This window comes from Chionomys nivalis, chromosome 25 (genome assembly GCF_950005125.1).
Source record: "Chionomys nivalis chromosome 25, mChiNiv1.1, whole genome shotgun sequence".
Classification (NCBI taxonomy): Eukaryota; Metazoa; Chordata; class Mammalia; order Rodentia; family Cricetidae; genus Chionomys; species Chionomys nivalis.
In genome coordinates this window covers 1,714,850-1,733,085 of record NC_080110.1, presented here as the reverse complement: position 1 = coordinate 1,733,085, position 18,236 = coordinate 1,714,850, and the positions used below count along the sequence as shown (strand labels likewise).

The 18,236-nt window shown below is 46.5% G+C and overlaps 2 protein-coding genes across 10 annotated transcripts in view; both read left to right on the top strand.

Annotated features, from left to right (window-relative positions):
* Rfx4 (regulatory factor X4) overlaps positions 1-2,484 on the top strand; it is a 143,506-nt gene extending 141,022 nt beyond the window's left edge. For 3 of the 4 annotated variants that reach the window (XM_057757695.1, XM_057757694.1, XM_057757692.1), the window contains one exon: positions 937-2,484. In XM_057757695.1, coding sequence (XP_057613678.1) covers positions 937-1,209 — 273 coding nt within the window. In that variant the 3' untranslated portion in view covers positions 1,210-2,484. The remainder of the gene's footprint in view (positions 1-936) is intronic. The other variant, XM_057757696.1, reaches the window with a different exon arrangement.
* Positions 2,485-13,229: 10,745 nt separating this feature from the next.
* The window catches only part of Ric8b (RIC8 guanine nucleotide exchange factor B), a 94,642-nt gene continuing 89,635 nt past the window's right edge, over positions 13,230-18,236 (top strand). For all 6 annotated transcript variants that reach the window (XR_009056340.1, XR_009056341.1, XM_057757651.1 and 3 more), the window contains exon 1: positions 13,230-13,755. Coding sequence is in view for 4 of the 6 variants with exons in the window: in XM_057757651.1 (XP_057613634.1) it covers positions 13,672-13,755 (84 nt within the window). In the remaining 2 variants the exon portion in view is untranslated. The remainder of the gene's footprint in view (positions 13,756-18,236) is intronic.

Below are 18,236 nucleotides of genomic sequence, written 5' to 3'. Positions count from 1 at the left end.
CTCCTGACTCCGTCCTCCCTGTCTCTCCTGACTCATCCCCCTGTCTCTCAACTCCGTCCTCCCTGTCTCTCCTGACTCATCTCCCTGTCTCTCCTGACTCCGTCCTCCCTGTCTCTCCTGACTCCGTCCTCCCTGTCTCTTTACGCCGTCCTCTGCATTCATTTACCATTTCCTCCTTACACATCTTCCAGGACTCCAGTGAATGTGAACCTAAAAGAGAGAGATGTTCTTTAAATGACAGGCACTAATAATAACCTTTGAAGCTGTTGGCTTGCTTTCTCTTCAAAAGCCCTCTTGTAGCTGAGGTTCATGATTGAATTCAGCTGTAAAATGCTATTTTTAATGTCATTGTGTTTTACCTGGTAGGGCTGTTCTCTTGGGCTGATGGAATAGGACTTATCACATCTCCATAAGTAACGATAAAACTCAAACCTATCCAGAAATCACACTTAACTGGACATACTTGCTAGTGTGTATACACAATGACACACACATAACTACCACCGCCACTACCTACTACTACGCACAAGCACAACCACCACCCCAACCATCCACTACCATCACGATGACCACCACCACTACCCCAACGACCCACCACCCAGCAGCAGCAGCAGCACTACCACCACCACCACCACTACTACTCAATATTCCCAGCTGGGTATGGTTCTCTCTTCGAACCATTTGACTTCTTAGAGTATTTCAGCCCCACAGCTCACAGTTAGTCATTCCGTGTAAGCAAAGCATGGGCAGCCTCTAGCCGCGAGACCCCTGAGACTCTCCCACTGGTTGTTCACGCTTGCACAAAGGCTCACCAATTCCTTTCCATCACCGCCTGTGAATAGTGTCTTGCAGTGTTTAGCTTACATAAGTTTGCTCTTGGGTGCAGGCAACTTCAAGCTAACCTTAATTTTGTGGACTTTGTTTCTCCTCCACAAGTACCCTTTTAACAGCCCCACTTCTAGGATGGAGCCTTGCTTGATGGGCGGCACTCCCAGGCTGCATCCCACCCCTGTCACTCCTCGCTGGCCAGAGGTGCCAACAGCCAACGCATGCTACACGAGCCCATCTGTGCATTCCACGAGGTACGGGAACTCGAGTGACATGTACCCACCCCTGACCACGCGCAGGAATTCTGAGTATGAGCACATGCAACACTTTCCTGGCTTTGCTTACATCAACGGAGAGGCCTCCACTGGATGGGCTAAGTGACTGCTTTCATAGGAATTCATATTTAATATTAATAATTAATAATAATAATAAACCCAATACCCACCCTCCAGAAGACTTTATCTCTATACATAATAACTCGCGGGCTGTTCCTAAGCGTCCATTTTCCTAATGAGCAAGAGGATGGTCAACCTGGGATGAATAGACTTTAGTTCAGAAACAGGACTTAGTAAAAGTCCCTGGGCTTGGGTTCCTGTCACCAAGCCAGACTTGACTGTTTGTAGAGAGCACTATCGTGGGCAGGCCGACCTGTGCCTTTCCCCTCTGTTCCATGACCTTGCATGGCAGCCACTTCCTGTAGGGTACTTATTTTCTCGTTGACAAAGCTCTTAAGTCTTTAAAGATGGATACTGGAGCCAGAATCCGGTTTGTGTTCTTGGGTGGGCACGTCGTTTACTGAGAGCATTTGCCTTGCCCTGTCTGTCATCTCACTGTACAGCCCCCAGCCCTTGGGCGCTATCCACCTCCCAACTTGTGGTGGTGGTGGCATTGCTACTTCCTGGAGTCCTAGGGCTACTTGGAAGTTCCTGAAAATGCTAAGCAGCCTGTTCCACTCACGCCTGCCACTTCACCTGCATTGTCTTGGGGTTGTAAGCACTGTTTGGAGGGACTGAGGAGGCCTGTTGTGTTTCGCCTTTAGTTGATTGATGTCCGTAGGACCAGTTCTATGTACAAGGATGTGTCCTAAGTTTGCACAATGGCTGGCATCAGCGAAAGGCAGGAGAGGGTTTTCTTGAGTTCTGTGAGAAGTGTGGGTTTATGGCGGTCCGCGTCATCCTCCACTCTGCTCCTTTGTGAGGCTGGGTGGATCAGACTTTCACTTAGCAAGCGCCAAGTGTGACAACTGTCCTGGTTCCTTCATAAGACTAGAATATTTTCCGACACTTTGCTAGAAAAAACAGTTCAAAGCTGTGCCTTTGAGTCTATACTATACTGTGTATGTGTGAAAATAAAAATGTATTGTACTTTGGGGAAATTTTTTCGTAGGTTTTTTTTTTTTTGTCAGATTTGCAGATATTTGTAAGGTTTGTTAGAGATTAACATAGGTTTTCTTTCTGTATTATAAGATGCACCAAGCAATTATGGTGGACCTATTACCCTATGGGTAAGAAATAAATCGAAATATGACATCGGATGTTTTAGCAAATGTTCTGTAAATAAAATGTTTGATCACACCACCCAGTGTGATAATCATGTCTACAGCTAAAATGGAAATAGTTTTATCTGTACAGTTGTGCAAGATATGAATGGTTTCACACTCAAATAAAAAGTATTGAAATGACCAGCTTCCATTTGGTTTTCATTTGCATTTGATATGCTGGGTGTGTGTCTATGATATAAATAACATTCTTAAATTCTTGGGACGTGGGTAGGCAGGACAAAACTAAAGGCCTTGCTGGGTGTGGTGGTATATACCTATAATCCTAGCACAGAGAAGGCCGAGGGTGGAGTTCAAGGTCAGCCTAGGTCTGGTCTAAAAATAAATAAATAAATAAAAGCAAATAAACAAACAGCAAAAGCCTTATATGACTGTACAGTTTGTTTCTTCAGTTCCCTGTCAACTTGTCATATAGTTTGGGAGGCCCATGCATCTTGTCCTGACAGACAGCCGAGTGAGCACAGTGCCAATGGCATGGGATCTGCCCTCTGTTCGCCTGCTCGCTCTTGCAGGAAGGAATGTTCTCCCTCAGCTCAGCATCATCAAGCGCTCCCCTGGCAGCAAGTTCATTATGCTTTGATGATCACTGGGTGTGAAGATATTTCAAGTGCCTCGCTTTAACTGAGAACCCACAGAACAGGAACATCACTGAGTACTTCCCAAGAGTTAAATCCTTCTCCAGCTCAGCATTTTGGTTCTGTGGCTAAGGGGCACGGGATACAAAAGAAGTGATTTCCTTTTGCCCAAATGTTCAGAATCTAGGAGCTAAGAGAGATGCAGAGCCATAGATTTCCAGAAGCCTATTCAGAAGTGACTGTGCTAACCCAAAGGTATGAGAATGTGACAAGTTAATTTGCATTTCGATTTATTTTTAAAGCCAAGCCCTTGTGTGCTATTACATAACAAGTTTATACCTGAAAGATAATTTTAAGATGGGAATTATTTGTGTTAGACATAGCCTCCCCTTAAATATATTCAGCTGTGTTATCCTACAAAAAAAGAACATAGATGCTGGATCTCATTCTCTCGTGGTGAATTAGTCTGACCTTTGGTTCACAATCCATTAGCTTTCTATGATGAAAGCAAGAGAGAGGATGAATGTAATTTTGAATTTAGGCGCTGTTGAGAATAAACCTCAGGGTGACTTCAAAGCAAGTGCTGTGTAAACAAAGGTGTGGTCTGTCTGAGCTTTGTCTCAAGGAGCACAAAAACAAAACAAAACCAAAACCCAAACAACAACAAACCACAAGTCATTATCAATTCTCCAGCCAGGTAACAGGATAAACAGCGTCCATTTGCAAATAACAGCCACAAGTTCGTTAGCTGAGCAGCCCGTTAGGGGAAAGCTCTTCATCATTAACAAGAACCTGGGGTGGAGAGAGGGAGAAGCGGCTCCATGACCTTTCCAAGTGAGCAGGCGCCCCTCACTGCTCAATCAGGAATGAATGACACCAACAAAGGAAGCAGCTTGAGATGGGGGCCAGTGGGTGCAGGGCATCCTCCCCAGGAGCCCAGGGCATAGCTGTGTTCCCAAATGTGCTAAACCCTGCACTTTAAGAAACGGAAATGCTCTGATTCGGAAAGGAAACAGCTCCTGGGGGCTGGCATCTTCTCATTCTGGCGATTCCTCTCCAGTCACCAGAGTGGGGATGAGAGAGGCTGGTGGCTGAGTGGGGCCGGGCACTTCTCAGAGGAGGCGCAGAAGAGTTTTGGCAATAGGACTTTTCTTGAAAGCGCCTCCGAGAGCTGAAGACTGGCTGAAGTCATGAATATCTATCTACAGCCAGGATGTCACCCACGCTGCACGCCTGTGGCATCCTTTCCGTTTGTCCTGCTGTGTCCTTTGCCAGGCCTCGTCATCCCACATCTAAACCGAAAGGGATGTGTGGCCCCTCAGAGAAGACAACCCACACAAATAGGGGATGTTTGCCGTTGAGGGAGCCCAATCATGGGATTAAAGCCCAGATCATTAGGGTAGCAGGTGCTTTGCTGTCACGTGACCTTGGGTGTGCTTTCTCTGTATCCTGGACCCAAAGCAGGCCTGTTAACTGGCCCTGAAATTCCAGATCATGGTGTCTGTGCTGAAAGACGAAGGCTAGCAGATTTGGGGAAGGAGAGTGGACCCACAAGTTAGGCCGACAGCTGGTCAGTGATTCAGGGAGGCTTCTCCGCTGACGCCAGCTCTCAGCCTGAGGGCCATGCCTACAAGCGCCGCTGGCACATCTGTTCTCCAAAGACCCCACCACTCCCTCTTATCCAGCCCTGCCCACCAGCCCTTCTCCCAGCAGGAATTCTTTGCAATTTTCCCTCCGTTCAGGACTGGCTTGGATATCTGCCTCGGGAGCCATCAAAATGTCCACAGTGAAGCTGGAGATATACAGGGAGCGCCCCGGGCTCTGTCCCTCTCTCATTGGCAGATGGCAAGATTTTAAAATATTAAGCCCAGGGAAAGGGCATGACATAAATATGCTATTACAGGCAAAGGGGGAAAGGAGGAATTGCCATGGGCCTCCAGAAGCCTAGGAGGAAAGCTCTCTGCAATTAAATGAGAACAGAGATTTTGTATTGAGTCACCCAGAAGCTTAAAAACAAATGATGGATCTCCTTATTGGCATATTCTTACTAGGGTGAAGCAGCAGTGAATGAGGCCGAATCCTGGTCCCACCAAGGACAGGCTGCAGCAGGGGCATTCCTATAACAGGAGATGTGGTACTGTGTAGGCACCAGGATTTTTATGCTCTCTGGGTGATATGTATTTAAGGTTGAGAAACCACAAGCCTTCCACCGTGAAGCTCCAAGATTGAGGGACCTACTTCATGTGAGTTCTAGGTTTCTTTTTTTCCTACAGGGTCCCAGTGTCTCCAAAGAGGAGAGCCATTATCTATGCAAACTTGTCACCTCTCCACAGTCTCTGCTGTGCTAGTTTTATACGCAGTCAAACCTTCCCATCTCTGTGGTGCCGTGACTTGACCCTCCATCCATGCCAGTCCCTGTCACTTTGCGTGACTCTCCTAACCTGGGACTTCACAGCTTTGGTCCCTTGGCAGCCTCCCAGGCTCAGCCAGCCTGGACACTGTCCTTGGAGACTCCTCTTCTTCCTGGGAGGTCAGGGCCTTCTGTGTTTCATCAGCCTCCTTCCCGAGCTCTTTCCCCACTCTCTTCCTGAACCTCAGACCACCCCCAACACCCCCACATTTTGCTCCTGCTGGTGTAGGTGGGGCAGAAGATGTGGGCCACGGAGTTAAGAGCTGTTGCTAGGAGTGTGGGTGAAGAGAGATGGTGGGTGAGAAAACCAGGACTCCCCAGTCTTCTGCCTCCTCATTATAAAGGTTTCGGTTCTTTGTGATCCTTTATGACAAGGAATCAGGTCTGACCATGACTGCAGGGTGAGAGAAATCGGCTTCAGAAACAGTTGCCGGACCGGTGTGTCGTATTTATAACAGTATAATGGAGAGGTCTGAGGAGAGTTTAAGATAAATTCATTCTCAAGAAACTGCCAAACTGTACCCCCGTGAAGGTCTGTATCCAAGATGTCCTGATACAGACTAACCTCTAAGAGAAGAGAAATAGGTGGTGTCTTTGGGCTGAAATGCAGTCAAGGCAAGATGATCGTTAGAGAAGGCTCTTGTGTCACTGTTGGCTCACACTTAGATCACACTTAGATCACACTTAGATCACACTTAGATCACACTTAGATCACACAAGATGATCGTTAGAGAAGGTCCTTGTGTCACTGTTGGCTCACACTTAGTGGTCTCTGAGAGCGCTGAGCCCACCTACGTTATCGCCTGGGGTCCACCAGGTACCGGACACATTAGATACACCGCATCTACATCTAATCCCGCCTGGTCCGTGGTTACCTCTCTTGTTTACACCCTATTTAAGGGCACGCGGCTTAATGGGCAGTCCTGGGATTTGAACGGTACCCCCAGGTCCATCTGAGCTCCTTCTACGACAGCACACTGCCTTCTTCCTTCCTCCTTTTGTTTCCCCACTACCCTACCCTGTTCCTCTCTAAGCAACTTTGCAGCTTTTTGATCAAGATTGACCGAGGTAACACAACCCACTGGGGTCCAAGAGACGCTAGGAAGTTCTGGGAAACTGCGCTCGCTTGCTCGTTAAACGAAGGCAGTTCCTTAACAAGGGCCCCAGGTCTTCCCCTCCACCCAAGGTGGCATTCCATACACTGTACAAGAATGACAGCTTTTCCTCTGTCGTTTTCCAAGGAAGGCATGACCAAAACACGATCAAGGACCGAGATTTGGTTATTCTATAAAGGATCAGGAACAAAGGAAATCAATAAAACGTTTTTCTTTTCTTTTTCTTTTTTTAAAATCAGGTCTCAGGGGGATTTTTATTACCAGGTGGGGGGGGCACACCACAGGGAAGGAGCAGTGAGCCGAGCATTCACTAGAATGAAGTCATTGGGGTGTGGGGGGAAGTAGGAGAGGGCTTGGCTGCCTCTCGCTGTTAAGGTCACTACCCTTTGACAGAGGTGGCCTCTGACCTCCACAACCCTACAATTCTATTTTGACTGATCCTGAAACCCATGAAATTCAGATGTAGGCCCTGCCCAAAAGTTGAGATACCGCTGACTAACATGGGAAAAGCTCCCGGTATGTGCCCCCAGCTGAAAGGGGCTGGCAGTTCTTTGGCCAGGGATGCAATTTATTCTGTCCTGCTCCTTTCAGGGAAATGCTAATCCTTCATAGGCGACTGGAGGGGAAGACTTAAATGTGTTGATGATGAATGACAATAACCCTTTGTCCACTGCCGCCTCCTCCTAGGGTTGAACCTTAAGAGTTTAATCAAATGTTGGTAAGTAAATTAATGCTTTACTGCAAAAGGAGGTGCTGGGAGGAAGGGGTGTGAGAATATATTTCCTCTGACATGTGAATTTCAATACATTTAATTGCAAAGGCATTGGTTTGAGGAGGTGTTGAAAGGGTGCTTTAGATTCTTTATTTACACACACACACACACACACACACACAGAGGCAGGGTCACTGTCTTCAAACTGTATGGCAGCATGCAGTGTGAAAGAAGTTACTTTAAAGTCATCCAAAGCAAGCATTGCCTTGTAGTTTTCTCTCTTAACAGTTGCAGCAGAGCTGGAGAGATGGCTCATCAGGCAGTTAGGAGCGTGCACTGTTCCCAGCACAACTGCCTGTAACTCCAGCTCCAGCGGCTCTGACACTCTTCTGGACTCCTTGGGTATCTGCATTTACACGTACGCACATGTAACATGCACCTATGCATTCGTATATGCATAATTAAAAAATATTTAAGAAGTAGTAACAACATCAGTAGCAGAAAAAGAAAACAAAATTAAGAAATAACCCGAGAACAACTATCTTAATCCTTAAGATTCAACTTCCCTTCCCCCATTTCAGTCCAGCTAACGTTGGGCATGCCTCTCCATGCCAAGTCCCATGTGCTGGCCACACTGACAACCATCTCTTTGAACCCTATGAGATCCCACAAAGTAGGTTCATTGCAGCTGAGAAAAATCAGCATCCCAGGAGCACAAATGATTTACCCCAAACAGTGAACATTCACGAAAGGCTTTTTTCCCTATTGGTTTCGAGAAAGGTTTAAAGATACTTGACAAGCCACTGGCTTCTGGGACTCACAGTGAGTTGGGACTGAGGCGTCCCATCCCCTAGGCCAGGTTAATTGTTGACAGTTCTGCAGGCCACCCCAAGGGATGGATTTTCACAAGGGGGATGTGTTTCAGATTCCAAGACAGAGCTGACCAACATCCAGAACTCGGGTCCATAAAAACTCCTGAAGGGCAAGGACCATTTCCTGTGCTAACTGTGAAAACCTACTGTATACAGTCAGTACAGATCAATCATAGGTGTATTTGCCAAAGACTAGTGAGAGCCCTGGAAAGTTGCTGAGGCTGGCTACCATTCATTCTAAATTATGCACACCACGACATGTCAGAGGACAGCTCTCAGGACTTGCTTCTCTCCTTACACAAGGTGGGATCAGGGATCGAACTTGGGCGTTAGACTTGGCAGCAAGCACCTTCACTGGCAGAACCATCTCAACAGCAGTCTGAGCCCTTCTTCCAGCATTTCATTCCACGTCTCCTATAGCAGAACTCCTCTGAGAAGGCTTTCCTGAAAACCCGCTTTGCTCATTGCTTCATTTGTGTAGTAAGTGCATTCGATTCCCTTCTTATCTCTAAAGAAGAATTCATTTGCTGTCTGGTTTTTATGATATCTATCCTCAAACAATGGGATCAATTGCTTCTACTTGTTTTTGTGTTTTCATGGAGTCTAACATAATGTCATATTTCCAAAACATGGAGAATATTTGTTAGAGGAACAAACTACATTAATTAGTTTGCTATGAAAGGGTGACTTCATTCTTCATAAAAAATGAAATAAAGATAATTCATTCTGCTGTGTTATTCAGTTTCTCAAAAAACTAGCTCACTGCATGATCTTCTTTCAAAAATATCCATTCACTGGTTTTGAAATCCCAACTGCTGTTTAAATCCTCTGGCAAGCTTCTGGATTGACCGATACCCAGGCCTCAGCACAGACAGACTGATTCAGAATTCTTATGTCCGCACAATGATAAACATAGACTTGACAGGTAATTCTCACAGCCCCTCTCAGGAATATGATTTTTTTTTCTTTTGGTTTTTCAAGACCAGGTTTCTCTGTAGCTTTGCAGCTTGTCCTGGAACTAGCTCTTGTAGACCAGGCTGGCCCCAAACTCACAGAGATCCACCTTCCTCTGCCTCCCGAGTGCTGGGATTAAAGGCGTGCACCACCACCACCTACTTAAATATGTTTTTTAAAATAATGCATATGCAAATATGTTTTTTGTTGGTTTAGAAATAGTTTTTTGTTTTTGTTTTTTGTTTTTTTTTTTCTCTTTTTTTTTTTTTGTTTTTGTTTTTGTTTTTCGAGACAGGGTTTCTCTGTGGTTTTGGAGCCTGTCCTGGAACTAGCTCTTGTAGACCAGGCTGGTCTCGAACTCACAGAGATCCGCCTGCCTCTGCCTCCCAAGTGCTGGGATTAAAGGCGTGCGCCACCACCACCCGGCTGTTTTTTTGTTTTTTTTTTTTTTTAAGAAAAAAACAAGATCTAAAATAAGACCCAGGTCAATCCTGGTGCCAAAACTGAAGATACCAGGTGAAGATTGGCCGAGTAGCTGCCCCACACAGGGTGGTTACCAAGTGACAGGTCCTATCTTGAATGACTGGAATTTTCAGAACTCCTGTCCTGGAACCACAGTTACCATCCTGAGCTGTTTATAGTTTCTAAATTTCTGCCTCTAAGGAAAATGTCCGAAGAAGTATGGTACCTGGAGTGGGAGCGCTGGGTTTTCAGGGCCGACCGTGCCAGGATCCCCTTAAAGACATTCAGGGGCCGGGCGGTGGTGGCGCACGCCTTTAATCCCAGCACTCGGGAGGCAGAGGCAGGTGAATCTCTGTGAGTTCGAGACCAGCCTGGTCTACAAGAGCTAGTTCCAGGACAGGCTCCAAAACCACAGAGAAACCCTGTCTCGAAAAATCAAAAAAAAAAAAAAAAAAGACTTTCAGGGTGGCGCAGCCCAAATACCCTGCTGCTAGACAAGAGGAAATTCTACAGCAAGATAGATCAAAGTCCAAAATGAATAAATAAATGACTAGTATCTGTCTGTAGGCTTTCTCATCGGTCCTAACTCACAGAACAGAGCCCATCCATCCCTTAGCTAAACCGACAGATTTGTTCACCTGTGAGTAAGATAATCAACATTGCAGCTTCTCTTTCCGTTATATATATAAAGGTAGTGCCTGTCCTACTGATTGCATGTTTTCTGGCTATTGTAAAGGTGACGTCAGATAATTTATGGGGAAGTATTTTGAGGATCGCAAAGCTCTCTGCATAGGTTTGCATTGCGCTAGCATCTCTCCAGATACCTTTTAGTGTTTGCTGCTTTGATAATTCAGATTCTAAATCCTAATTCCTTGGCACCACGCCACCTATCTAGTAAGCGAAGCTAGATTTAGTGATAGACTGGCATTTTCAGTCACTGAAAGGATCGTGTAACCGACATCTTGGGAGGTGGAGTAACGTAATAGTCTGCTCGAGGCTCCGTCGCAGAGTTTGTTTTTGACTGTTGACTTTGGACAAGCCACTTCATTTCTTCTGGGACTAGGGTCTTGTCGGTGATTAAAGAACAACTTGAGTTAGAGCCAAAGTTACTTTGATTCATAAAATCAGAATATAAATACTTATTAAAATTATTAAAAATACAAAATCCCAAGCTATTAATTCATGCAAGTCCACATTTTTCAATTTTTCTTAGAAATACAGAATTGGGGCCTAAAAAAATAGCCTATTTCTGCCAAACTGACATTTCAAAAATGTGTAGGACCCCCCCCCCTTCTTTTTTGAGACAGGGTTTCTCTGTGGCTTTGGAGCCTGTCCTAGAACTTGCTCTTTAGACCAGGCTGACCTCGAACTTACAGAGATCCGCCTGCCTCTGCCTTCCAGGTGCTAGGATTAAAGGCACGTGCCACCACCACCCAGTGGGAGCCTTTTTTAAAAAAAATATTCTTACTGGGATGCTTTCTTCTTGTTATATTCTTTCTCTTCTGGAGACCTTTGACCCCTCTATTGACTGGTTTTATGTCAACTTGATACAAGCTAGAGCCATCAGAGAGGAAGAAGCCTTAATTGAGAAAATGCCTTCATGAGATCCAGCTCTAGGGCATTTTTTAAATTAGTGATCCAAGGGAGAGTGCGCAGCCTATTGAGGGTGGTGCCATCCCTGGGTAGGTGTTTCTGGGTTCTAAAAGAAAGCAGACTGAGCAAGCCATGGGAAGCAACCCAGTAAGCAGCACCCCTCCATGGCCTCTGCATCAGCTCCTGCCTCCAGGTTTCTGAACTGTTTGAGTTCCTACCGTGATTTCCTTTGGGAAGTATAAACCAAATAAACTCTCTCCTCTCCAATTGTTTTTTGGTCATGTTGTTTCATGGCATCAATAGAAACGCTAAGACATTCCCAAATAAAGAATTACCCAAACAGGACTTCAGAAAGTACTGGACAACATTCAGCTGGATTTCCAGTTTGTCTGTTAATTCACCTGGACCTCTTCTCTATAAAATGGAAACAATCCTTTGTCAATGATGCATTTCATTTTGTTTCAAGGACCCCTTTAAATCTGTATATGTCTGTAAAGGGAAAGACGTGCTATTTTAATCTTAGAATTGTAGTTTTCATGACCTTTCTTAGAAGTATTCTCTTTGGAGAATCAGATTAAAATCTTTCTGATCTTATTTATTACAGATACAGCACCTATCCTTTTACATACTTTGCATCTGAAATATCTGGGCCCATTTATTAAAGACTTGGTCCTCAGTCCATGGCACTGTTGGGAGGTGATGAGACATTAAAACCTAAACCAAGAGTTAGGTCCATGGCAGCATACATATTGGGTCCTGGCTCCTTTCTGGATCTTTGCTTTCCAGTTGCCATGAGGTGAGCAGCTTTCTCTGCCATACCTTGCCAGGGAGTCATGATGCACCACCTGGCCACAGGCAATGCAGACATAAACCACATTTGTTTTGTATGACCAAAGCAAATCTTTCCTTTACTGATGGACTTTGGTATTTGACTCAGTAACAAAAGGTCAGCAATCCCCTGCTCTTTAATGATTGGTTCAACTGTATGTACAATAAAATGCTGGCTCCATTTAAAGTATAACCCGCAGGAAATCTAAGCTCCATAGACCCAGCTTCTCTGTTGTCTAGCTCCAAATTCCCAATATTTCAATTTATAATAGAAACCCAACAAAATGAACGAACATTTGCCAGCTCTCCTTCCTCTTCAGCTGAAGAGGCCAACAGGGAAGGCATCAAAGATGATTTTTTGGGGAGATAAAACACTTAGAAATTTCTTTCAGAATTCATCTATTTCCTATGAAAAAGCCTGGTAGCACAGAACAGCCTCTAACTCCTTTTAAAACTATGCATTTTAATTTTTCAAGACTGATCATCTTCAGATAAGAACAGCAGGGCCCCGTTCATGATGTTCACGAGGACAGACGGCGTAAGTGAGGATGAAACTTGCTTTGAGGGTCACTGTGTCCAGACTGTACTGGATAATACCAAGAAATGCACAGGTTCTCAAATATTTGTTGAGAATTTTTGAGGAATTAAGCGAACTCAGGTGAAGTGTAGTGCTCGGCACAGAATTAACACTTGGCAAACATGCACACGCCCCCCTCCCTTATCCCCACTGCCTCCATTGCTTCTCGGGTTGTATGACATTTACGGGGTGGTTGGAGGGTGCCACTTTTGGGGAAAACTTGGATTCAAATCTTGACTTTCTCATTTACTGATCCCTGGGGCTTAGGCCAAACTGCTTTATCAGTTTGGGTTCCACAAAGACCTGTGTCCAATTTCCCCCACGTTGCTGCAGCCTAGTGCATAATACAGCTGCAAACGGGTGAGAACTGAAACCGCTAACTGGGCAGAGAAGCAACGCAACCGGCGCTTGATAACTCCCACCAGGGGCGGGCAGTTTCGCCGTCGCTAGTCAGCCCAACCAGCCACGTCTGGTGCAGGTCAGCAAAGGAAAAAAAAAAATCCAACAGAACACAGTTTGGACCCTCCCACTAACGGTCCCTCCGCCTCTAGCCCCGAGCGGTCGCAGGACTCTGGTTTCCGGTCTTCAAAGGACTACAATTTCCAGCATGCCCCCTGTGGGCAGGCTTTCCCGATGGATGACTACAAATCCCGGCATGCGATTCGGCTCACGACCAACTCAGATTACTGCATGGGATGACCCCATTGCACCCCGGGAATTGTAGTTCAGTAGCCGTGGACTCGCAGATGGGTGGGGAGCTGCCCGCCAGTTCTTGTCCGCTAAGGGGAATGATTCATAGAGTGTCAGGAGGGACAGTTCTGCTGGTGAAAGCCCACTCCGGACCTAAACTCTTCTCCAAGGCTGGTAGACCGATGAGAGTAGGCAGGGGCAGGGCCTGACCCCGTTGCTGGCGGCTCGTCAGGCCTCCATTAAGCCCTGGGCCTTGCAGGGGGAGGCCTCGAGGCGCCGGTTGCTGGGGGAGCGGTGACGTCTCGGGGTGAAAGTTGAGGGGCGGTGACGTACGGCCTGCCCGGGCGGAGGCTGGCGGGTTGGAGACTGGAGGGAGGGAGGGAAGGAGGGAAGGAAGGAAGCTGGGAAGGAGCGAGGTAGCGGGGGCGCGAGGCGTTTACCTGGGAGGCAGCGGCTGGGGCGCGCACAGCGGCCGCGGCTCCCCCGCACCTGCGGCCATGGATGAAGAGCGCGCCCTCTACATCGTCCGGGCCGGCGAGGCGGGGGCTATCGAGCGGGTCCTGAGGGATTACAGCGACAAGGTAAAGAGCTCTGGCCCCGGGCGTTTGCTGTCTCGCCCCGGGCCGCCCTCGGGGCTCGCACTTCGCATCCTTTTCCCCCACCCCCCTCATTCCGGGGATGCGCATTGCTCTCCCCCGAAAACGTTTCCGGCTTGGGCATGCGTGTTTGTGCCCCCAACCTTTCCCACCCGTGCATCCTGCATCCACCCCCTCCTCCACTGTAGCGCCCACTCCTCCGATTCCTGGCCCAGCAGCCTGTCCTGTGGTCTTCTTCCTCAGCGTGCAAGTCACACCCCCAGAATCCATAGATGCGCATCTGCCCAGTGCTCCACTCTTGGATGCATAAAATGCATGCGAGGCTCTCTCACCTGTATACTGTAAAAATACATGCTTCTCTGCATAAACACGGCCCTTGACATACGAGCAACCATGGCAGCTCTTCATGTACCAGTACCATTGTATGGTTCTTCAGGCGTTGATGTCTTATGTGTGATCCCCTTGGATCCTCAGAGTGTTTATAGGGTAGATGGTTTCAGCCTTCCCATTTTATAGATGAGGAAACCGAGGTACAAAGGACTGAAATCACGCCCAAGGTCATGGACGTGCGTTGTAAGTGGGTGGAAAATCCTACTCCTAATAATACCTGTTACTTGTATCGCCTTAATGGCTTTCTTATTCATTATCTCATTTAATCTTGACAGCGGTCCTGTGAGGTGTTATCTGTGTTTTGTAATGGAGTCTCCAGGTGGGTTAAGTAACTAGCCCAAGGTCATTCTTGGGAGCCAGAGTCTTCCTACCTAGGTCTTCCAACTCTCCATTCATTGTTCTATCAGTTTACAGGGAAATGGTATCTTGTTGTAAATACCACTTCCTTCTCTGGAGAGTGTCCCTCAAGAACCGTTAGCTCTCCCTTGAGCAGTTTCCCTGAGTAAGTGGCCTACCTGGCTCCTCTAGTCAGTTTAGGGGACTAGGCTTGTCTGAGGATATTGATGCCTCTCTTCTGTGAAAACACACCAGCACCAGCGTACACCCTAGGTAACTGACATCTTATTCCTAGTTATCAGCTCCTCCTCACCTCCCGTCCTGGGTCTGCTGCTGTAGAAAATACCCCCCGAGGAGACATACTCCATAAAGACCCTTCGTTCCCACTTCATCTCCCCAACAATCTAGTGAACAAAGTGAGGACAGTCCTCATTTCTCATACAGTAAAATTTAGGATGGTCATTAGCCCCATATTCACACAACCAATGAAAAATGGAAGAGAGATTTGAGTCTAGCTGTCCAGCTCCAAGTCTAGGGCCTGTTTTTGCTGTGCTCCCTTCTTTGGGAGCATCCATGGGCTGTCTCCTTGTCACATCTTAGCCCCTTCACCTTCTGATCCGCTTTGGTGTTGAGCGTATCTGCATAATTTAGGAGAAACTCATTTCATGCGTAGGTGTACATATTTTGTAGATTGTATTATTTTAACTTGATTTATTATTGCTTTCCAGAGAAGATATGAGGGAGCCACAAGCTGATTTTCAGAAGGAAGTGTAATAATTTGGCGATTGTGTTGAGTTGACTAATGTTTATTTAGCACTTACTGTACACCAGATACCCAACAATAATAGGGACTTTCTTTTACAGGGAAGGGAGGAGGAAAGACCTACTCTGGGATCTTAGTCTAGTAGTCACTGTTTTGTGGCTAAACCAATTAGCTCCCATATTTATTTGCTTCCTCTAGCTTATCCCTTCCTCTCCTTGATCTCCCTTCAGGTTGGTTTCTTCCTGTCTCTCATGGCCACGTCTTGTCTGAGCTTAGCTTCCCCTTTCATCCTGTAAATGTTGTCAGTGTGTCAGGATCATCCTTTGTCATTTAAGGTGATGTCCTGAAGTGCTTCAGAGCCTTCCCAAACACTGGCCAAGCCCAGCCCGAGACCGTTCTGATTTGGTGTAAAGAGACCAGTTAGCTCTGTTAGGAGACAGCACTCGTGTTTATTGTTAGTTGTAGAAGGAAGAGTAGAGTTGGGCTTATGGGAACCCACAGAAAACAGGTGACCGTTGTGTTACATTGCAGCACCGTCCCTCAGAGGCAGAAACTGTGGGGACATGAATAGGAAGATGATCTGTGATATCAGTAGTCAGGCAAGAAGAATAGGAATACGCTGTCCAGATTTATGGTGGATGGGTCCACCCCAGGAAAATAGATGAATAGATATCATGCCCTTCAGGTTTTTTTTTGTTTTTTTTTTGTTTTTTTTTTTTTTTTGTTTTTTCGAGACAGGGTTTCTCTGTGGCTTTGGAGCCTGTCCTGGAACTAGGTCTTGTAGACCAGGCTGGTCTCGAACTCACAGAGATTCACCTGTCTCTGCCTCCCAAGTGCTGGGATTAAAGGTGTGCCCCACCACCGCCCAGCTGGCCCTTCAGTTTTTTTATCTGGAAAGATGCATTTGATAATTTTTTAGAGTCAGAAGTGATTGTGGGGCAATGAGGAGCCCAAACAGAAGAGGAATGGACATTGGCTGGAAGAGGAGGGCTCTTGATGTTACCTTTTTATAATAAGTTGGTATAATAGAAAGAAGATGGGGTCTGGCATCAGATGAGCCTTGGTTCTGATCTTGCATCTGCTGCTAATAGTTCATGACTATGGATAAGTTAGTTCAAGCCTGAGCCCCGGCTGCCCTGTCTGTAAAGGAGGGGTTAAAACACCGTTCTTCTTATTTCTCACGCAGTAGATTCAGTGAACTATAATGCCAGGCACTGAGCACAGTGTGCCTACAAAGTCTTCCCCGTTAAGTTATGAGGAGCTGAAGGTCTGCATCCTTCATGAGGTGGTGTGTTCAGAGTGCCGGCTCTAGAGCCCAGCTCCCAGCACTCTGATCCTCAGTTTACAGTTTATGTGGCCAAGGCCAAGTGGCTCAACTTTGCTGCTCTCTCCGTTCCTCTGTCAAATGAGAAAAGTAGTGTCCAGCAAAGCATGTGGCACTGAATTGATGGAACACAGTGAGCTCTTGGGGATCTTCCCCACTCTTTGTCTTAGCCGTGGACCTTCCAGGGTTATCATCATGGTTCATCTCTTACTGTTCAGAGCAGCCTTTGCTGTGTGTTTCCAGAATATGCCTGGTCTCTACTGTAGTGCAGACATTCACTTCCAAACATCCTTGCTTCATTCACTGACCTTTACTATCTTAGAGAGAGATCTCTATCCCAGAAAGAAGAAAAAACTTATGTGTTTGTCAAGGGGCCATTGCTTCAGAAGGAAAGCCATTCTTTAAATGAAGGTGGCTGTTTGGGTAGTGATGATGCAGTTCTTTAACCCCAGCACTCGGGAGGCAGAGGCAGGCGGATCGCTGAGTTCAAGGACAGCCAAACTACACAGAGAAACCCTGTCTGGAACCCTCTCCCGTCCTCTCACTCCTGAGTTTACCTATTAACATTTATTGAGTGCCTTGTAGGAACTGTGTATTTTCCTAGGAATTTACACACACAATTCCCTTATATTAGGAGTTATAAGAGGGGTAGAAGTATTTTCATATTTCTTTAAATAGGAGATAGAGGTCCGGAATGACAGGGTGATTGCATACAGACCCAAGAGCACACGGCTAGGAAGTGGCAGATGTGGTCTTACCCAGGTTACTTTTGCAGGGCTGTGTTGCCTTTCTCTGGAAGGTTTTGTTTTATTTTCAGGAGCGGTGTGCTACTTTCTTTGCAACTGTTGAGCCCTCAGCCCTCTCCTTTAGTTACAGAATGAACTGTTTGTTTTGAGATGTGTTGCTATAGTTCGGACTGCCTAAGCTTCTGGTCGTCCTTTGGGGTCTTTTCTAGTAACAGGTTCATTAGAGAAGCTGTTTACCATCATAACATCTTGATTTTGTTGTTTTGTTTTCCGAGACCGGGCTTCTCTGTGTAGCCCTGGCTGTCCTGGAACTCCCTCTGGAGATCATGCTGGCCTCAAATGTGGAGATCCACCTGCGTCTGCTTCCCAAGTGTTAGGATTAAAGGTGTGCTGGGGTGCTGCTGGACATTGAGCCCCGGGTCTTGCTTGGTCATTGCACTTCAAGAGCCAGATCTGCCACTTAATAGGTGAAGAAACTAGCCGGGCGGTGGTGGCACAACTGTTAATCCCAACACTCAGGAGGCAGAGGCAGGTAGATCTCTGTGAGTTCGAGGCCAGCCTGGTCTACAAGAGCTAGGTCCAGGACAGGCTCCAAAGCTATGGAGAAATTTTGTCTTAAAAAAAAAAATAGAAACTGAAGAAAATGATTTGATTAACTGTGACCAATAAACCCAGAGATGACATAACAAGCCATAGAGGCCACCTGGCATCTCCCTGTCCCACAGCCGTCTCTAGCAGGATTCCATTTTTTGGAAGTATGGCAAGCTTATGGTCAGATGATGGTGACAAAGTTACTTAACATGCTGTCACTTATTTAAGTTCTCCAGGAGTTGGGAACAGGGAAGGAGGAGGACTGCTGGTAGCCTCGAGCCCATCCTTTATGTGCTTGGAGAATGAGACTGACAGA